This window comes from Tinamus guttatus, unplaced genomic scaffold, assembly GCF_059628265.1.
Source record: "Tinamus guttatus ecotype Peru unplaced genomic scaffold, ASM5962826v1 Tinamus_guttatus_pri_ptg000131l, whole genome shotgun sequence".
In the NCBI taxonomy this organism is placed as follows: domain Eukaryota; kingdom Metazoa; phylum Chordata; class Aves; order Tinamiformes; family Tinamidae; genus Tinamus; species Tinamus guttatus.
In genome coordinates this window covers 1,205,664-1,228,310 of record NW_028288665.1, presented here as the reverse complement: position 1 = coordinate 1,228,310, position 22,647 = coordinate 1,205,664, and the positions used below count along the sequence as shown (strand labels likewise).

General features: G+C 39.7%; 1 protein-coding gene across 1 annotated transcript in view; it reads right to left on the bottom strand.

The window, feature by feature from the left end:
* The window catches only part of CAP2 (cyclase associated actin cytoskeleton regulatory protein 2), a 62,641-nt gene that overhangs the window by 32,248 nt on the left and 7,746 nt on the right, over positions 1 to 22,647 (bottom strand). The window contains exons 2-4 of the mRNA XM_088521707.1: positions 20,746 to 20,870; positions 17,109 to 17,209; positions 1,493 to 1,570 (exon numbers count right to left, since the gene is read on the bottom strand). Of these exons, the coding sequence (XP_088377833.1) occupies positions 1,493 to 1,570; positions 17,109 to 17,209; positions 20,746 to 20,869 (303 nt within the window). The 5' untranslated portion in view covers position 20,870. The remainder of the gene's footprint in view (positions 1 to 1,492; positions 1,571 to 17,108; positions 17,210 to 20,745; positions 20,871 to 22,647) is intronic.

Here is a 22,647-nt window from a genome sequence, read left to right as displayed (position 1 = left end):
GCTTCCCAGCTAGATGCCTTGAGAAGCTCGGTTTATTTCTCTTCTTTTCGTTTGCTTGTTTTGCTTGTTTGTTTGTTTTAATGAAAGTTTCTAATCCCTACAGTACAAAAGTTGTTCAAATTATTCCTCCATTTTTCTACTGGCTCTGAATAGATAAATAAGAAGTACCTAAATGTTTTTATTTTAGGTCAAGCTTATGATTTTCCTAGACTCAATTCAGGTCAGAAAGCTGTAAGAGTAAAAGCTGGGAGAAGTCATTTCAATTCTCAGTTGAGAACTGAGTCATTTTCAATTGAAAAGTAGAGAAATTCATGGTGATACCACACCCTTACAGGAGACCAATAAGGGGGCCGTAGCTTTTACTGTATCACCAACTCAAAATATTACATGACATTATGGGCCACTAGAAACTGTTTATTGGGGAAGAATATTTTACCTCTGAGCATTAAGAGTTTGGTGGTCACTATCTTTGCAATGTACATGACTGCTTTAGGCCTGAACCAACGGGAGCTTTGCCTGTTTTTTCTGGGTCATGATCCACTTTTACTTCTGAGAGAGAGAGAACAACTGGTCCCCCTTCTTCCTTGGTACTCTGTAGAATCTCACTTGGAGTATCTGTGCTTTTTTTTTTTTTTAAATGCTCTTGCCATTAAGAAATACAGATTAGAAAAAGAACTTCTAATTTGTGTCTCTAAGATCAATGGTGACAGCAAAGCTTCAATAATAGTGGTAGGGAAATCTGCTTTGGGAATACGGAGTTTAATGAGCTCCTTGGCAGGGCACTAGGAGAACATGTTAAGAGTTGAAGGCCATGCAGGGGCTGGGTAAGGAAGCCATCATTCTCTGCGTGCTCCAGGAGGGAAGGTTCACGGCCAGCTCCACAGAGAGGTGGGATGAGTGTTGGTCCCAGGAAGGATACAGGGACACCAGCCAAGTCCTTGTGCTCTACAGCAACTGCAGTTGAGGTGTTGTAAGACTGCCCTGGGCTTTCTAGCTGTGAAGAGGAGATTTAAATAGTTGCCACTAAAATAGGGAAATAAAACTAACTTGATAAAAGATGCACCTCCCTTCCAAAATCAATCTAACCTAGATGTTCTCAATTTGGAGAACGTTCAGTTCAGGGGTTAAAAAACGATTTTTCTCTCAGTAGCCTATCTCCTAACTTCTGGGGCTAGCAAAAAACTGTTCTATTATGGAATAAGAGAACTGGCATCTCCAGGTTGCAAAGATCCCATTTCTAGGCCTAAAGTGGGGAGTTCCTTTGGTTTCTTCAGTGATCGTACAGGTTTTGATATAGAAAAGGTTCTTTTTATCTCTGAACCATGGCTTTACAATTATTCCAGCACAGCATGCACAGCAATAAAAGCAAAATTCTAAGTTCTCTGTATGAAAAAGCAACAAACAAAAGAAAATACAGGGATTTATATTTAAACATACATGAAGACAGGCTTTTGAATACAGTCCTTTTGATACTGTGCATCTATTTTCTTACCTCTTGAGGCTCTTGACACTGAGATGCTAACACCAGGAAAGATCTCTGTGCTTGGAAAGCAGCCCGGACCATCTCTGCCTGTAAGAAAAGGAAGAACATAAATTAAACCTTAGCCTGTTGCCCCCAGTACCTGCTTCTGGCAGCTCAAAGTCAAATGTGACAGTTCAAATGCTTCTTGCTGCTTTTCATCTAAATCACAGCAACACTGACTGGCAAAAATATATTATAGTACTGGTTTAGTTATATATATATGTATACACACACACATATATATATATATTTCAAATCTAAGCATGGATTTCTTGTTTTCTTCAGACAGGAAGTAAAATGAGTTGATTTGCATGAATTCAAATCTCATTTAGATGATTAGTCAGAGGAGGACTTGATTTTAACTTTTCAGAGAACGCCTAGGTATTTTAATGGCTATGTTTACATTTTGAGTGCATGATAACAGGGTGTTACTCCCCAGAGCTGCGACCCACAAGCTGCCTGCTGAACTGTAGTTTAGGATGTTTAGAAAGACTTGAACTTGGTATATTTTTTGAGGAACATATGCAATAATACACTCCTTCTATATGAAGACCTTAAGATCAATGGCTGTGCCAAATGGCAGAAGATTTTGCGGCAATTTCCCCTCACAGAACTCTAGAATTTGAGTTAAATCTCCAAGATGTTTACATGATAACAATGTGAATTGGAGCTAAATTCCTAGTTGGAAGCTACATTCCCTAGCTCCTGTTTTTTTTTTTAAACACTGTACATCTTCTCTGCCTTATGAATGAAGTACATTGATTAGCTACCTGTACCTATATATTACCTACATATCACCCATGATCAGTGTATCACCTATATTTCATTCAAGTACATGACTAGTGACTTGGAGAAAGCATTATTGGTGTAGAAAAGAACTATTCATATGTAGTACATATTGCTAAATAAAAACCAAACCAAATTAAATGCTGTTAAGCTAAACTAATATGAATGGGTACATTTATAGTCACTTTGTGAAAGGGTGGGGAAGCTAGTGTTGTTTTTCCTTGGGGTTTCTTCAATCTAAAAAGAAAACATGGAAATTTTATATACAGGTCTACATGGATGCAACTTAAAATACATGAAAGTCAGTAAATTCAAAGTTACAGCAAAGTAAAACAGCCAGATTGTGTTTATTCATCTTAAAACAGAATAAAGCATAATCTGTTAGGATGAAAATCACTGCAAGGAAGCAGGGTAAAAGAGACTCAACTTGGACAGTAATTGAGGAGAAGGAGGTGTTATGGCCTGACGGGCTGACATTTGGAAGAGGGTAATCATCTCTATAAATGGATGAAGAAATAAATAATAGCAAAATTATATGAGGAGACTTAAATTTTCCAGACATAGACATAAATACCATCAATATTGGCAAGGTTCAGATATTCTTGGATATTGCAGAACACTGACTTTTTGGTACAGAAATCTATAAATCAACAACATGTTATGCTATTTTAAGACTAGTTTTTGTGAGTGAGGAGGATCTTGCAAAAGACCTGACCAAAAAATAATATTCTAGGAGGAAGTGATCATGAACTGATTCAATTAGCCTTGAAATGCAAGATGGACAAAAATAGGTTTATAGCTAGGGCTTGGTATTTTAGAAGGGCAAGATTTTAGAAAATAGGAAGTGTAGTGAATGTGACTAGACTGGGAAACCTAAAGACTTGAATGCAAGAGAAGGATGGATTTACATTAAGAATGGAAATGCTGAATGCATGCTGTGCAGAATGGGGAAATTGTAGGAAAGAGCCGTTATGTCTTCGGATTATTAAATAACTAAAGGAAGATAGTGGGAGATGGGAGATGGAAGTAGAAAAGATTTACAATAAACATAATTTGGGGATAGTATCAGCTAACATAAGCATGCAATGACACACTGGGCAAATATGTCAAAAAAAAAAAAAGGAAAAGAAGCAATTCAAGTGATTTTCATCCCTGTTAGTTTGACATTCTGCACATTTTGAACAGATTTTAAATGAATGATGAAAAACACAGATGCAAATTAAAAATGGGTGAAATTACAATGTGTTTTTATCAGACTTAAAAGTCTGTTACTTTGGGGAATCGTTTCAAGGATAATACGTGTAGCTAATACATGTAGCTATTATATAAAATGCTCAAACACAAAAGCCCCGGAGACGACTTTATGCAGATCTAGAATGGATGTGGCAAAATATTTCTAATAGAGCTACAGAAGTGTCAGTATCATTTGAGTTAGCATTACTACTTGAGAGGACATTGTAAGACTTCTGCTCGAATTCTGTCTGTAGCATTAGCCAGTTGTGTTAAAAAAGATGTGCTTAAACCAAAACTGCTGCAGAGAAAACTGATTTGCATGTTTAGAGGATTGCAGTGTCTGTCTTACAAAGATGAACTTGAAGTTTCACTTGTTTTGCTTAGCAACACAGAGACTGAGGAACATGAGAATTCTTTCCCATATGGAAGGTAAATATCAAAGACAAGGATAATATCAGCACCTGATATTATAGGTCTGTAAACTGGGGCGTGAATAATTCTCATCTCAGATTGACTGAGGTTTAATAGAACCTCACTAACCAAATAATGCAGTTTAGAAGTGATCTTCCAAACTGCTCCAAAGAACCAACACTCTTTTAGACAGATCTTCATATGCTGACGGAACAGAACATAAACCAAAAAAAGAAAAAAAAAGTTCTCCTAAGTAGGAGAGTTAAGCTTGTTTTATGATTTTTTCAATATCTGCTGAGCTGGTAGTATCAAGGAGGTTTGAAAAAAAATGGCGTGATTGGCGCTTTGTTTCCCCTGCATTAAATCCATGCTGTTGGGTTCCCACTATTCACTCATGGAGGCTGAGAAGGACTTTTTCCTTTGCTCAAGGTATAACATAACATCTCTTTTCTTGTTTGAATTTTCACCTTTTTTTGCTGAAGCAGTGGAAGACAGATTTTTGGATGATGTATACTGGTGTGTACACTGAAGTACTGACATGCCTTGAGTATGCCTCATACATGTGTCTTGCTCAGATGAGCAATGCTAAAACTTCTGCTGGAGCAGAGTAGGTTTTACTCACTTGTGGTTATTTCTCTTACTCGGTTCCAGAGTATGACCTAGGCCACTTTTCAAGATGTCTTTCTTTAAGATGAACTTTCCTTAAGAAATCTAATTGAGGGCCCCCAAGACATTAGTAAACTCTGGAGTTCAGACTTTGGCTATTTTCTTATAATGGCAATTTGATTTGGGGGTGTTGGAAACATTTGGTAGTCAGTGAACTAGACATCAATCACAAAGCTTGTACTGTTATCCCCAAGATTCATCCATCTTCAGAGGACTTTAGTTGTGTAGGAATCACAATACTCACACCTCTCACCTGTGAATTTAAATTTTAATCAAATGATTGTGCTGACAGTTTCTGAATCTTACAAGTGCCATTTTATGAGACTTTATGTCTGTCACAGTTACTTCCTTCCCTCTTGACTAGCATTAAAAATGGGTTTGAGTTCTACTATTTCCAAGTGTGTTATTTCTTTCCATGCACCCCATCAAAGTAACAGAAGAGCTTCTTCTCATTAAGAATGCAGTAGTCCAGCCTCTGCCCATTGCAGTTCGTCCTTGAAACATGACACGTTGCTGCTTTCTCCCTCTCTTGTGCGGACAGGCTGGCCGTGTAGCTATGCAGATGACCTTCTTTTTCTGGCTCTCACTAGACCCCCCCATAGTCAGTGCAGAATAATGAATGAAAGTGGACCATGGGAATAACGTTTTCTCAACAACTTGTGCTACTGAGTCAAAAAGGCACCACAAAACAGATCAGCTGAAACTCTTTTAGTTATAATGAGTGACGCTAAAGAAACCCAGGTGTCAAGAATGCAAATGTCATCACGTAAATTTATCAGAGTGAAGAAGAAGAATCTAAACTTCCACACATCTGTCTGTAGATAGATACAGATATATTGTGGAGCAAGAGCTGTTTGTCAACTCAAAAACTGGGATAGCCCTTTTGGCATTCTTGCTATTACATATGGATACGGCGATGCCAAGGCACATTCTTAGCTAAGATCAATGTTTGGAAGGAAGCAGGTTCCTTGAAGCACTTCATGCTTTGCTTTGACCAGTTTGCTGTACAGGCCTCAGGAGAATGGCGGTGCCGATGGACCCGAACGCCAGGCCCTGCCTCAGTCTCCCCGTCAGGCAGCTGTGGGCTAAGCTCGGGTGCAGTGGCCCCATTAGTTAGGTGAGCAGTATGCTTTGAACAGGAGAATTCTGACGTTTTCAGTGTCAGCTCAAGTGCTTTTCTGTCACTGGCCACGGTAAGTGCCCCTTTCATCATCATCATCATCACAGTAGCAGCTCGCAGGGACAGGCCTCTTTATGGTTAGGCTTGCACATGCTAAGGGAGGAATCTTGGCTGTTCAGAAATCACTTTCAACAGCCTTAACCTATTCCCTCACAACACGATGCTTCAACAGGTGTAAGTTTGCGTTGGGGCACTGGAGTTCTGCAGAGTTGCCATTATCAGAGGATCTTTTTCTCTGTTTAAACATTTTATTTAGTCTATGTTGCCCATTGTTCTGGTATCAAAGCATTAATTAATACAAATATTATTTATGTAACAACAGTCTGGCAAACTACAAGAGGAAGATGGAAACACGCATTCAGATCTCAAGTTACAAGTAAATTCAGTCTTAGGAAAAGATAATAAAAATTAATAATAAAACAATAAAACTAAATAAAAGAGGAAAAACAAAAAAATGATTTTCTAATGAAATTCTGTCCAGAAAATTACCCTACTAACCTGATAATATTAAATTTGACAAATAGAATTGTATTTAATAACATACTTCCTCAGAGGCATACTACTGAAAACCATAATGTAAACATCTGCTGGAGAGAGTCCAGCGCAGGGCCACAAGGATGATCAGGGGCCTGGAACATCTGCCCTATGAGGAGAGGCTGAGGGAGCTGGGCCTGTTCAGCATGGAGAAGAGAAGGCTGAGAGGGGATCTAATCAGTGTATATAAATACCTCAAGGGAGGGAGTGCAGAGGACGGTGCTGGCCTCTTTTCAGTGGTGGCCACTGATAGGACTAGAGGAAATGGCCGGAAACTGAAGCACCAAAAATTCCATAGGAACTTAAGGAAAAATTTCTTAACAGTGAGGGTGACAGAGCACTGGAACAGGCTGCCCAGAGAGGTTGTGGAGCCTCCTTCTCTGGAGATCTTCAAAACCCGCTTGGATGCAGTCCTGTGCCACGTGCTCTAGGTGACCCTGCGTGAGCAGGGGGGTTGGACTAGATGATCTCTAGAGGTCCCTTCCAACCCTAAGCATTCTATGATTCTATGATTCTATGATCTGAATCCACTCACTTTTATTGTTAGACAATACTATACTGCTGCATATATATGCACTCTTACATTAACTGTGAAAATTTGCAAACCAGAATACCTATCTGTATACATTTGGGGTTTTAAAATATTCTTCACATCTTTATTCAGAAACAAGATATTTAAGAAGATGTGAGAAAAAAGATTTGGGAGTTAGTGGGTCTGATTTCTAATAACAGTTTCTACAGAACTAATTTTAGATCCTTCAGGTCTGGCGGGACACAAGGATTGACAGCAAATGATAGTAACAGAGGCAACTTCCCTGTAGGAGCAAATCCCCTTTCTGTAAAGGGAACAGACGTGCCAGGGGGGAGGAAAAGCACTTGGGCTACTTTTCTGTTTTCAGAAGGCTCTTCAAAATGAAGTGGTGAAGTGGCCAGTGACTTGAAGGGACAAGCAAGAAATGGAAAAAGAATGGAGTTCAGATAAATTATGGGATGCCATAGAAACTATCCAGACCAGCTGCAGAGACAGTATTTATGTTGCACAGCTAATTGGCTGATGTAGTTTTTTTTTTTTTAAAGCTGGTCCAAATGCTAAAGAGTTGGTGGCAGTTCTCCAAACAGTGCCGTGTACTTTATACTGGAAAAGGAATAGGAAAGAAAGGAAAAAAAACTGCCACCTTTCTCTTACTGGCTCATGCAGAAAACAGGGTTGAAATTCTGGTCAAAACTGAAGTCAATGGGAGGCTTTCCAGTGATTTTCACAGAGCTAGACTTTTCCCAGATAATTTCTTTTCTATTTTCAGTTGGACACATTTGACTACCACCGATCAGCTGTTCTGTTACTGCTTTTTTTGTTTTGTTTTGCTTTTTTGTGTGTGTCTCAGCTTCCATGGCTATGTCTGTATTAGGGAATTTTTAAGGGAATTTCTCAGTACTGCCACTGCCAGTCCAGTGCCAATCTAAGGGTGCAGCAGAGCTGATCTCTCTAGTTGTTTGTGTCTCCCAATGCATTAAGCACCGTGCCATGTAACTGCGTACACTGCTAGCCAACATGACTTATTTGTTGGTTTTGAGTAGCATATGCACCTACGCTCACAATCTTTGACTTTTACTAAGCCTGACTCTAACTTAAAATACTCAAAGCTTCAAGTTTGCCATTTACATTGCAGATTACTGCCTTCTGCAAGGAATCAGTAACATGCTACAGATTTCAAAGGCATCTCATTGCACAACATATGGTCATGGATCTACATTTAAAGAACTCCATCTCAGTAGAAGTAAAAGATGCTATGGCATATTACAACACCTGAGCTTCTAAATGGTGGTGCTTATTTATAGACTGGACATACTCCAGATCCATACTGATTCTCTGCAGTGCGAAATTTATCCTCTGAAAGTCATGTTCTGATTGTATAATTACTGATAATTGTAAAAACATCCAGCTGATAAAAATATCAAAACATTGAAAAAACTTTAAAACATAATAAGAAGAAATGTCTTCTCTAAATCAGGGAGAATACATCACTGAACTTTGTACAAGGCTACCACTGTTGGTTTGAGTTTCTAACTACTAAAGACCCTGTCATAGCACATTTTAAAAGTATGAGTAACAGCAGATAGTGATCAGTTGTTTTTGACCTGTCTCCAATTTGTCCCCAGGACTCCTGAGATGAACTTAGAATATAAATACAAAACATAAATGTAAAATATAAAAGAAGGACAATTCAGGAAAGTATGTGGATTTCTAAGCAGAATTGATTTAACAAGTGACAGTAATGAATCAGATGTCAAAGGTTATACTTTGACACAGACATTAATTTGCTTGCAATACATTTGTATGGGAACACTTAGAAAGGGGTGAGTGGACAGATGCTCCCCAACCTGCATACACATTTATGGTCTTCCATAAAGAAATGTTAAACCTGCACCCTATCTTCACCCTATCATCTAGCCTGCAGAAACAAGCAGGTTTGTCAAAGGAGTCAGGAAAAGAAAAACAGCCCACTCACGGATTTCATCAGAGAACAGAAACTAGTGGCCTTTCAAGTTTCCTAATTCCTCACAGGCTTCCAAATCTGGGTTTCTAACATTACTTGGAGCTAAATTCTGCATCTTGGGAAGCATGTGTTACTTCTTGAAACCAATAGGAACTATGCAGTGAGCAGATGAAGTATGAACGTCAGCTGTTTTCAAAAACAACCATTTTAAAACTCAAGTTCCTTTTCTTCCACGGAAATCTGAGTACAGAAGTCTTTGGTGGGCCTCATTGTCTGTGTTGGGGATTTATTCATGGAAAGATCTCATTTCCCTGAGGAAAGGAAAACCTACATTTTGTACCTGAAACAGAAAGCATAAACTAGCATATCTCTTCAAGAGATCTCTGGGATGTGCAGGTCTCTCCATCCTACAGGCACCTACTGATGAGCTGACGTTGACTCTCTCTCTCTGACAAATATTAAATTCTTTGATACGCAGACTGAAGAACTACCCATTTCTATGAAACTGCAGTGTCCTTAAAGTAAGACCTTAGATAAACAGGTCCATAGACTGACTGGCTTATGTGCATATCCTAGCTCGTACACACTTCTTACAATATTACCCATCTCATCCTGCAAGCACTTCCTCAGAGCTCTGGAAACAACTAAAAGTGGCAGGATTTGTCTCCTTGTGACTTCGCTTATGGTTGCATTACTTTGGAAGAATTCCAGACCAAAATGTCTGCATAGAAGTAAGTTCAAAGCTTCAAGTTGACCCATCTTTAAGGTTTCTTACCTCTTGAAGCATGTTTTGGTTTTCAGAGGTGCTAAATACTAGAAGTGGACTGCAAGAGTGGGGTTAAACCTCTCTTGCACTGTGATGCAGCTGAAAAGCAAATCTGACCTAAAGTCATTCACCAAATAGGCCATATATTAAAAAAAAGAAAGATTTCAGCCTTAAGAATGTGCTTTAAAACCATTGATTTTTGTTGTAACTCTAGGGTTTGAAATAATACATGAAATTAAGCTTATGAAACAAACTAACACAAATTAATTAAACTGTTTGCAGTGAGATTCATTATGGAAACACATAGTTCAGTTTATGAGTGCCAGCAGGCTAACAGAAGTTAGCAGTGACAATACCATGATATTAAACTAGCCTAGTGGATTCCTCAACATTCAGAAATGTGGTCAAATTGATCATGCAGTGCAGGCTGGATGAAAAGAGGCAACATGCCTTTGTAGCCTCACTCTGTCCTCATTGCTCCTGACAGCACCCCCAGCTTATTTAAAACAACATTCAAACTGCACATTGGTTTCCCTTGTGGCTTAATTCTCATTATTCACTGAACTCCTTTTTACTAGAAACTGACTGAAGAGCCAGATCCTGAGCTCATTGTTTGCATTTCTGCTGACTGCTATGAACAGTCTTCTCTGTTTCCAAGCCCAGCACTTCTATACACTCAAAACAGTTGCAGCCACCAACTAACAAAATAAAATCGGGTCAGTGACAGGGAGGCAGGATGAGTGAAAAGCGCAGGCACGTGTTTTTTGGAAAGAATGAGACGGAAAATTCATAAAGATTTGTTCATAGCCTGTAACAACAAGTGACATCAATTGAGCGTGAGAGGTATGCTGCACAGTGTGGCATCCAGAACAGAAAAGAAAAATGTAAAAAAAGCACATTCCTGGATGTGTATTTTTCAGCTTTAAATAACAGGACATAAATACTGTTAGAGCTGCAGTGTGAAAAATCACAATTCTTCACAACAGAAATAAATTCCACAAGCACTGGTACTAAGGAAGAGAGTTGTCAGCTCCAGTAACGTTATCCTGATAATGGAAGCAGGGAATGCTCCCTCTCTTCCTCTGTGTTAGCTTTCCTGATGGATTGAAATGATTTCATTTTTTGCCAGTGGTCCACTGAAAATTACTGTTTTACTGTCCACTGAAAATTACTGTCCACTGAAAATTACTGAAAGAAGCACAGACCTCACTGGTCAGAGGATGGGCGGCCAAGATGACTGCCACCTTTGCCTTTCCAATCCTGAACTACTTCGAATCAAAAGAACATATTTCAGAGAGAAATGTCCAAGTCTGATCAACTTACCAAGGTTTCTAAAGACTTCCTCGTGGACCTTGGGTCTCCATCAACTTCTTGTGTCAAAACCTCCCTAATTATAAGGTTTTCCCCACTCTCTACCAAGAAGTTTCCTGGGCCATGGCCTGCAACAGGCTTGTTCAGACACAGCCATACTGTGTTTGTGGCAGTGAATGCAGCTGGTCCATACACCAAAGGTACCACTGATTTTACTAACTGATTAACTGTAAAATTTAATCACCTTGTGATTTTTGGTTAAACTGAAGCAGTGGTTTTGAAGGTATTTAACGCCTCTAGGTCTGTAAACTACATCTATGGAATCAATGGGAAACCACCAAGAAAAACAAGTTTCCTGTCAGTAGACAAAAATTTGCTCTGAAAGGGCTTCAGTAAGAAACCTTTGGAGGGCAGCAAATGGGAAAACAGTTAAAGCCTATTAACCTAGGACATATTATCTGTTCTGATTTAGAAACACTTAAATGGCTGAAAATTCATTGTATGTCTTCATAAAATGCTTCAACCATTAAATAAAATTTTGGAAAAAGATGCATCTTTAGTGTGAACTTTAATCACTTACTTAATATTATTCTGAATCCATCTTGCAGATTAAAGAGCCATTCGCTCTCCATTTTTGTCAGATGATCAGGTTATCTTTTAACATTTTTTAGGCAAACGAGCTGGAGTTTCTTTGGTTTCCCACTGCATATAAGGCTGTCCCACTCTCAAATCATTCTGGTATCTCTTTTTCCTGAACACTTTCTTGGCATCCCTTTGAGAACAGAAAATCCCACTGTATGGGTAACCAGATACAGACATAATCCCTGCTTTTAGCGACCAGTAGTTTTAGACCTTCATCCTAAAAATGGTACCTGATCAACTCGGTTGCTTTGCAATGAACACAGCTACATATGGAGCTAGCCAGGAACAAGAGCACATGCAAACAAGCCCTGTGAAAATAGGTTATGAGGAGTTGTTGACAGGTTAGACGGTGTGTGTCTCTGATGTACCATGTTTCTGACTGAGGGAATGCCATGTGGAACATTCCCATTACATATTCCCTTCCCCCTCATATTTACAGGTACATGTTTCTGGCACCAGCAATAACACAACTAAATATCCAGTATTCTTGGCCACCGTTTTACATATCTTTCAATAGAGCCCTTTAGACTTTGGTCTCTTTCTTGGCTCCTTAAATAAAAAGAAAAGCAAGGGGTGATATTGCAATGTTAATGGCAAGAAAGTAAGGGCCTGATCCCTCTCCTGTTAGCATTAGTGGAAACCCCTCTGTGCCTTTCAGGGGACGTTGGTCCAGGCTAGCAACAACAGCCAGTATCTTCATGCTCAGGAACCATTTTTATTCCCAACCAGATGTCTTGCAATCGGGTGAGTGCAAGCAAGTCTGCACGGCACTACACCTCACCTAATGAATCCTGCTGGTTTTGAAAGCCAGCAGTGAAATACAAGTGAAATCATCTTGAAATCAGTTATAAAACTCTGAAAATGATACTTTTTTCTGGATTAGTCACTTGGCTATGTTGTGTCTAGTCTATGTCCATCTTGCTTGTCATATTGAGACTAACGTCCTGCCTTGTTTATGTTACAAAATACCTTCTAATACAGATATATAGCTGAATTAGCATTACAGATAACTTCAATATTGATAATTTTCCAAGGCTCTTTTTTGTTGTTGCTCATTATTTGCCTTTTTTTTCCCACTTTAATGGATAGCAGTATGGTTTTATATGTTCAGTCTCCTTCTTTCAGCTATTTGATATGCCGTAAAAATGTCGATTTTAATCTTTTCTAGGTGTTCTCTTTTCCCCTCTCTTACGGATGCTATTGCTTTGGTGTTTATTATTTCTCCCAGCAGAAAATCCAAAGGCAGCCTGACAGCCAGCATCCCTGTGGGCACGTTGACATCACCCTCCTCTCTGAGCGCCAATTCAGCTGGCAACACAAAGCCTAAAACCGCACAGCCCCTGGGCACAAAAGATCAACAGGGGAGCCCACTTGTGCGTTCTGCTGCCCTGTAAGCACATTGCCTTGTGAATGAGGAATCCGACACATAATGGGCTGCATAGTCTGTGTTTAAATAGGTAGCATAAAGTGCAAAAGCATTTAGTGTGCATCACAGACAGGAGATCCTACTCAAAGTTCAGGGCTCTGAGGGTCCCCTGGCTAATTCTTCAGCATCTCTCCCAGTAAAAGGACACTTTCCTGTGTATTCAGCATTTACTCATGCTATTTCATGTGTAACCACTCTGCTTAGGAAGGAATGAGGAAGCTGTAATGTTCTAACTTGGCCAGTGGGCCCAACAGGAACTGTGCTGTGTGCCAAGGGCACATACACCTGGTAGAAGATAAATTCTGCCTGTATTTGCACGGACGTTGCCTGGAAGGGGAAAACATTGTTGTTTTCATTTAATTAATGAGAAAAATAAACTCTCAGGATATGTGTGTGCAAATAAGTTTGTGGGATGACCACAGATTCACTGAGCACACACCAGTCCATATGCACCTATTAGAGAGCTTGCTATAATTTGCTGAACCATGATAACCTGTTGTCATACATGGAATGAGATATATCCTAATCCTGTACCCTTAAGGAGCAAGCTAATCAACTGCTGCTTTATTCCTGAATGTTCAGAACCTGCAATGTGCTTGTTTGTCTGTCTGAGCTCTGTATTTCCCCAGCTGCAGGATGATACAGGAGGGGAGGTAGAAACCTTAGTGTTTCTATAGTTTTCCTTTCAAAGATAAATAGCTTGGATGAGAGAAGTGAGAACATAACTGAAACTGCACAGACAATCTGTTCTTTGAACTGGTGGGGTTGGAAAGTTAAGGGATTTTTACAAATAAAACAATAATAAAAAGGACAAGTATCAGTCCTGTGTTTAACAGGAAGGCAGTAACTCTGTTCTGTTCTATGCCATATAAAATAGGATAATATGGAAATCTCACATTATCTGTCCCTCTCTTGTAGAACTAGTACATTCTCTTCTTATCATTATATCTCATGTGGTACATTATTCAAACTCAAGCCAAAATACCCCAGCACTTGCAATCTCATAGAAACAAAAAAACAACGGAGGAAGCTCAAAATAAACACAAAAACTTGCTTCTTCACCTTCAAATCTCTTGCCCGCTTTGCTTTCACAGGGCAAAAAAAGAGCCAGTCAAATCTGCTTGACCTCAGTGGCCTGGCCTCAGTGGGATCAATGCGAGAGCTCATCAAGTCTTTCATGGGCAGCTCTTCTGCCTCCTCAGCCCAGGAGTGGTGGATGTGGCTGGGCAAACATGACAGGACCAGCAACTCTGTGACTGAGCACTCAGCCCCGGCTGCCACATCTGCTAGGCAGGAGTGTAGCCAGTTCACTTCAGATCCACATCTTATTTTCTACTGCCTTTAGACCCACTATACTGCCTTTTTTTTTTTAACTTTACATTGATATAAAGTATATCTGTAAGTATGTATATACATACTTCATATTGCTTTTGAATTCCCTGAGTCTAACAGCAGACTGGTCTAGCACTGACACGCATGGTCATCCAGCTTGAGGGCTCTGCTAACCTCTAATAGTTGGTGACGGCCTCCAAGACACTGTGACATGAGGCCGAGGCCAGATGGTTGGCAGCAGTCCTGACCCGTATTCCCCCACTGGCTTCACCTGGGGTCTGGTTTTGTCAGGGGCAGCATACAAGTGGTTCATAAACTCTGTGCCGCCTGGGGACTTTGTAATCTATAGAAATACCCCTATAATCACCAAATTTTTATCCACAGAGGTAGGACAGCAAAGAGGATCTAATCTTAACCATTTAGGATCTATCTTTTAATACACTAAGTAAAAAAACTAGCCATTTATTCTTTCTCCCTTTTAAAAAGCTAGTTTCTTTAGTGCAGCTGACCTTAGAGATTCACCACTGCACATGTGTAAGTTGAATCAAAACTATGCTGCTCATTAGACTGAATCTAAGCAGAACTCTTCTTTAGTAAACTAATCTTCGTAAAATCCTCCCTGCTGCTGTGTTTAAAAGGGCTAGGAAGGAGCTATCCATTCTCTTCTTCGTTTGTTTCTCTTTCCATAGACTACTTAGAATGCAGCATATAACCTAAAAAAAAAATAGAAATGGAGCACCCCAACAGATATTAGTTATGGCTGTATTCTTCCTTTCACGAGAAACATAAACCACACAATCCTTACATCAATCAGCACGAAATACATCACGTTAAATCCCTTATTTCTTTAGCATAATATGAGGTCTCTCTTTCTCTCATATTACCATTCTGGTCAGTCAGGTATGTGAGGTTTTCTAGGCAACAGGTGTTTTTTGAAATAAAATACAACCTTCCCTTCAGCTCATTATGTGGAAGAGACAGCAGCTGCAAGCATAATGCTGAGGACACATGGTCTATAAGACACCCCAAAGAAAAACACTCCTTGTTCCACTTGTTAAGGTAAAGCACAGATGTTGCTGCAGTGATAAGTAGGAGCATAAGGCAACCACGGTCTGCTTCATGTTGTAAATTCAGAATCTAAGATTTCAGAATATTTAATAGGCTGTAATCAGAATCACCAGTTTCTTTGTGTTAGGGCTAGTTGTTTATGTCTTATCGCACAGTCCTGAACAAATATTCCTTATTACAGCTTGTATTACACTACCATCAACAATATGCTAGGGACATTCCACAGATTTGGCAAATAAATTATAAATATTCTTCTATATGGACTCAGTTATGAGTGTCAGTGACAAAGGTGTAAATTAATACATTTACATATTTATGCTACTTACAGATCATTTAAATTAAAAAAAGCTTTAGTCATTTGGAATTTTAAATGCAATTCTTGCCCTGCTTAGTGTTGGGGTGCACTATTAATGTGTACTACTAAAGTTATATATGTATCTTGCAATTTTAGACTGCTGAGAAATCAACTGCAAAATATGGTGCCTAATGAACCTCATGACTTGGAGAGGATCTGTTTTAGCATTGTTTTGAATTATTATTTTTTCCCTATAATTTCTTTTAAGAGCTTACAGTTCTTTTAAGAACTTACAGTAACACAGTAAAAGTGCACAGTCTTTTTCAAATACGAAGGAAATGCAGTATTTCTATAAAAACACCTCAAAAATTGTCCCATCCCCTTACTCCCTCCAATATTCTGGGTCTATCAAAACCAGAAACTCTCCCCTACCAACAAAACATGTAATACCACAGAGAAAACACAGTGCTCTCAACAGTCACAGAGCTCTTGTTCCATAGACTGGTTCCTTTGGCTTTCTTACAAAGCACAGACACTGCCTCTGCAATTCCAAAAGCTTGCAGGGCTGCACGCTTTTCTGGCTGCGGAGTTTGTGATGTGGAGCAGCAGCTGCAATGATCGGTACACACTCTTCACACTCCTACCAACTCAGCTCAAACTGACCCTGCCTCTTTTTTCTTTTCTTTTTTTTTTTTTTTTTTTTTTTTAGCAAAGCCTATATTGATAAGCCGTTGTGAACTATAGTCAGATATGTCCTTTCTGCTTTAGAGAAAATAGGCTTAAAAAATAACATTAAACAAACAAGTTCTGATCACGACATATTATGAGAAAGGCTATAAAGTTATTTCATCATGAAAATAAATGATAGTACTCCCTTGCTATGACACATGGGGTAAAAAAACCACATTGTAAAGTCTGATGTCTGCTGTTTTTCATTTTTTATGACAGTTCTGAATGGGAGAGATGTGACAAAAGGCAGAAGGAAAAGCAAAATCTTTAAATGAATTGGTGTGATGCTCATAATGCTCATCCTCAGAAGATGCAAAAACAGTTATTACTGCTCTACCCTGGCTTTCTTCCTACTGTTTGCTGTTCATTTGTTGAAGCTTGTTTTGAACTGTATTCCTGCTTAGCAGGGCTTAGCAGACAGCAAGAGCACTCAAATGGCTTGCAATTCAGAATATTTATGTATTTTGCACGTTGCAGCCCTTGGGCTCTAGTGCTGGACAAAAGGAGCTGCCTTTTGTACTGTAACCATGTGGCCAGTAGCCCTTCGCCAACCAAATGTCTGAGTGTGTTACACCAGCATTATTACTGCTACAAGAAATAATAATTCAGGCAGTGGTTCCTCAGATTCACCTACACTCTGCAACCAAGGCAGATCACACCAGTCCCAAGACTTGTACATGTATTGTGTGGGAGAACTGGGATAAATACTCACGTGTGTCTTGACATCACCTTCAAGAATCTTGCTGTACCTGAGAAACTCAGCAACGCTCCCATTCAGCAGCCTATCAAAGGCTTCAACATACGGTGCTATCCCTATGGAAGAAGAGCACTCCGTTAGAATTGGTTCCTAAAGTACCTAACGGATAGAACTTTCCTCTGCAGCACATGGCAGGGAAATGCCATAGAAATGGGAAAGTTGCTTTAATCTCGTTTCTGCTGCGCTCATTGATTTGTGAAATCTGTGGGGGAAAAAAAGCTGTATAATGATTTTTTTTTTCTAGCTAGAAGGAAAAAAAAAGCTGTTCCCAGTATAACTTGGTTAGAAGCATGAAGAGAATTTAATCTGTGTACTAAATGTGGCAAGTCTCTTCTGCGCTAAAATAATAGGTGCTAAAGTAAATATGCCTCAGACCTTTGAAGGCCTAGTGGCCTGATAAATCTAACAGTCTTAAAATTCTGTTATTATACATAAAAAAAAGTCATCCCCTAAAAAGAATGTCCTGAACAACTATTTTTATACCACCCACTCATTCCTAAAGCTCTCTATATTTATGGGTGGCCATTAATAACAAGTAATTCAGTTTGCTGTTAGGACTGAGTCTGTAGATGACAACACTTCTGTACCTGAAAGGAGTTAGTCTGTTGCCAGTCAATGTATGCAGTGAGATGCAGCCTTGCAAACTCCTGATTTTGTTTTCTGACCTTGCAAAGCTGTCACTGGAGAAAGAAAACTCAAGCCAGTCTTCTAGACAACACATCCCAGTGACTACGTATGGGCTGTATATTCTGACAGAGGAATAAAAATGCTGTTTTCTGTATGGCACAGAGAACACTCTTTCCTGATAAAGTGGACAATCAGAAAGTCCAGATTAGACTCAGTTTCTTACATAACTGACTTTCTAAATGGCTTTGTGTGATACATTCTAAGACAGCAAAAGTCATCTTTTCCGGGATGCTTTCCAGCTCTCCCTTTTACTCCCTGACATATCCTCGTGTCTTGTTTATGCCGAAGAACCTTTGCCAGGTCCAGCATGAGTGACGCATGTGTGAATTTATGGCATCTGTGAGTTCTGAGAGACCAAGGTTAAAATTCTTCCCAGCCTCTCTCCCTCTTTAATGAAGCCTGAAGACTGCTCTGAAGAGGTACCAGGCTTTCCCCAGAGAGTTTGCTTTAACCTTTTGGCAGTATATGACAACTGGGCCCAAATTCATAATCTTGAAGGCTGGCTTTATTCTGTAAGAGTCAACTGGCTCTTTGACAGAAAAAAAATAAAGGCTCTGGCAATGGGAGTTTGCAATGGCCTATGAAAAAAAAAATTGCAGTTAGACAGCTGGGTGGGATTTTGAGGCTCCTTTTGTTCTCTTGATGTCACTCACCTTCAACTCTGAGGAATTTCTGGGCTTTCTTCCATATGAAGTGTTTATGTGTAAACCCCTCAAATGACCTCGTGTACAAAAGGTTTTAGTTGGGTGATGCTTTCCAAAGCCCATTTAATGTTCTTTGTCAGCGTCTCTGTGCATCTCCGGGAGAATCATTGTAACCTTCTACTTCAGAGCAGAGTTTTAAATAGCTCACGAAATGGCACTTGTCCTATGCATAACCAGAAAGCAGTTATGCTTTTTTTTTTAACTGTTCAATTCAGCTAATGTCCAAGAACAGCTACTAGGGTTTGCTGTGGGTTATGCAGAGCTATTGAATGTTTTGTTTGCAATTCTGCCATCGTAATACAATTTAGGGAAAAAAGGTGCAGGTACATTGCTCCCACTCCCCCCATTATATAGCTATTTCTGAAAAAAAAAATGATAAAAGGGTCAAGCTTATTTTTTGTAATAATTTTAACGGTCATTGCAAGAGGAGTCATGGGAGAAGAAAGCAATATATCCCCATTCCATTCCACTAGCCACCAGTCATTTCACTTTCCCCTCTCCACTAAGGACTAAAAATTTTAGGTTCTTTGGCTGAGTTTCAATTTTAAAGCAGTGAAAAGCAAGAGAGCTCTTTTCCGTACGGCTGTCAATTCTGCAACTGCTGGAGACTGTGTGAATCTCTGCAGCAAGAGAGGAGCACTGGCCTACAGAACTGTGTTTGTAGCACCTAAGCTTATCTGTTCCCCAAACCAAAAAACTGGTAGAGTCTTCCCTAACTGCATGTGTCTCCGTGCGGGACAATGTGGCCTTGAGAAGGGATGTAGGCAGCAAGCACCCCATGATCCCACTCTTTCTAGCTGCTTTCTGCAGTTACCCACCAGCTTTATTGTATCGTCTCTCACTGATTATTGTCAGTTGGTTTCTTCTGGGGTCCTACTTGGGTTTTAAGGCTGTCCTTCCTTAACGTTTCTTCAGCTCTTAGCTTAGCTCTTAGCTTAGGCAATGGGTATGGCAATTTCTGTGTGACCACTAACAGTGTGTTGACCTCCAGTTCTGAAAGCAGCCCTGATTCTGCTGAGACTCACCTAATGGGATTTATTGTAGGAGGGAAGCCTATGTTTTTGGAAAATGTGGAGTTCCTAGTAAGCAATTAACTTACCTACCATTTTGTGCATGGATCACGCTTCTCCCTGACTTTGTTAAGGTTTTCTAGCTGTCTAGATTATCTCCGGACTGTTCAGATTTTGTTACTAAGCCTACTCTGACCAGCGTTTGGTGGGGAAGGCCTGGCACACAGCTACAGTGCAGCAGCTGAGCTCAGTAACTCACTTTCGTGTCTCTCTGCTCATTCTGAAGGGCAGCTGAGCCCCCGCTGGCGGGTGCTCTTCGCTGGAGAGCGCTGGGCCAAGGGATGTGGAAAGTAAAGATATTCAGTTAAGAAAGGGGGAGCGTGTAGGGAGGAGAGTAGTTGTGTGAAAAAGCAAGCACTCCAGAAGGGTGAGAGCCCCTCTATTCAGTCAAAGTTAGAATTGCTGTATTTGTAAGTTGATTTACCCTGTAAATTTTAGGAACAGCAAGAAATTTAAGGAGTGAAAAATTGTGATTTAGCAATATGAAGTGAATAAATGACAGTAGATTTTTTTTCATCTATTACCCAGTGTAGTGCTTTGGAGATTCACTTCAAAAGCGAAAAGCCAAGAGAGAATACAAAAGAAGGCCAAGGATGTGTGGCTCCTCTTAGTGAGCAAATGCTTATAAACAGATTCCCATATGATTAAGGATATTAGGCAACTAAATAAAATAGCTTTGCACTGTGATATCCGTGGACTAAACAAGAAACCCATTGTTTTATGTTTCTGACTTCTTCAGGAATATTTATGCTGTAAGTTTTTAGGCCATCTATTTTCTTCTGCTAATTGGGATCAAGAAGACATTTTCAACTGGTGAGTTATGTCTAATTGCGTACATGTTAAAATGGAAAGAGCAATAAAGCTTGGAATATGGCAAATATATTTAAGTGACCGCTCAAATCCTGAATCTTCTAATCTATATTAATTTACTGTTATGCTTACAGCTAAGCTTGTCACATGTCATTTCTGAATACATTTTTTTAAACGATATTTTCTTCTAATGTGAAAAATTATTTTAATGTGAAAGGGGGGTGGATTGTATTCCCTTTTGTACAACAAGCACGTGTTCTTCTTAAAAACTTTTTTTTTTCTATCAGAAAAAGACAATATTTCCCAAAGAAGTGTGCTTACTTCCATTGACTCCGTTGACTGCATCACACACCATTCCAGCAGCTCTGTGTGAACCTGAGAATAACGATTCGAGCCGAATCACTGCTTTCTCCAGTCTCTCCACCAAACCATGAGGCTCTGCCATTCTGAAAAAAAAGACAGATGGAAACAGTGTTAGACCCCTCAAAACCTAAGAAAATGGGCTTTACTCCATTTTCCAGCTCTGTTAGTCTTGTGGCTTTATCTTTCATCACCTTTTAGGATAAAGCTTATTTTTTGAAGTGATTGTTTTTCTGGCATGTAAGCAGTTACAGCAAAGCTGCTGACATGGTAACTAGTGTCTCTGTCAACAAGGAGTATGTTCAGTACTCAGCCCTGCTTTTTCATTGCAAACAGCAGACACAAACCACTTGCTAGTGCAGCTTTGGACAGTCTATATTTGGACAGTTTATGATGAATCAGCAAACATAAAATATGTGGGTGCTCCCAATCAGAGGCTGAAGAGACTGAAATATTCATAAATGTAATCCTTATAAGGTTATGCCTACAATGATCATCATGGCATCAGCCATTTACAGACACAGAAATTTTGATCTGGTTAATACTTGACCAAAAGCCAGGCTTTAAACATATACCTCCTGAATTTTGGAAAGGTACCTTCTAAAATTTGCCAGGAGCTTTTCTGCTTTGTAGTAGGACTCAGCCCCATCACTGAAGACTACACAAGAAGCCAAGAAGATCTTTCATTTATTCTTCAGATGTGATTTCTTATACCTTCTTTTTCTTATGCAAGGACTTGAGGTGAATCAGTCTTTCCAAAGCTTTTTAAATCAGGCACTGATTTACCCTTGGAAAGGAGCAGCGAGGGGTATTCTTGTGCAGCATGATGGTGCTTTTCATTTAAAACGAAATGGAAGTTAGCCTAAACACTGAACAACTCATACCTCTTTTTTCACTTTCCTCACAATGCATTTATCTGCTTTCTTGCACGTGAGGTACTGACATTTTTGAAGCCTGGCCAATGCATGCATAGTGCTCCATACAGGTGGAGAAGCAGTTATGTAAGCAAAACGGCACAACTAGGTTCAATGTCCCATCATTTAGTTTAGGGAGTTTAACACAGGTGTTTCTCACTTGGATGTCGGGAGTGTTTTAATGTGCCGAGTGCTGCCCTGAAAGGCTGGGGATGGATGGGTTGCTTGTGATGAAGGTGATGCCTGTGAGGAGGGGAGATGTAGCCTCCCATGTGGCACCCACTCACAGTCACAAAATGTGGAAGGGTTGTGTGTACCTGAGTACTTATATGAGTTCTAATGCTCTTCAAAACAGTAATATTTTTAGAGAAAACAAACCCCAGTCACTGGATTCCAATAAGCTGCCTAATGCTGTACAACCACACAGCCCAGCGCTGTGCTTCCTCCACGTCCCCCTCCCCAGCAAAGAGCCTGCATGCTACTATTGCAAGGTAGAATCATGTGAAGACTTCTAATTTAGTAATTATTAGTAATAATCCTCATGAATAAAAATTGTAGTATTTTTATTCCTTAAACCTAAGTATAAAAGGAGATTAGCTGCTAGGATTATGGAAACACATGCTGAGTTCTTCCGCCAAGTCATGCTGTCAACCGGACCTTTAAGCTTTCCCCTATAAATATAGCGGGGTCTGTGTTTGACGTAAAAGTGAAGCAGAGGGCTTTACAGGGAGAAATCCTGTGGGGAAACACCATTCTCATGAGAAAGTTTTGGCCAGAGTTTACAGGTTTGTTCATTTTTATTCTAAGTAAAAGAAAAGCAGTCCTCTCAAAAAGAGGATGACACTACACAGTGTGCATGTAAACACTCTCCAAAAATTGGACGGGGCTCTGTCTTCTGCAGCTATTGGAAATATACATTGTTCTACTTAAAAAATCAGTGAATTTTCAA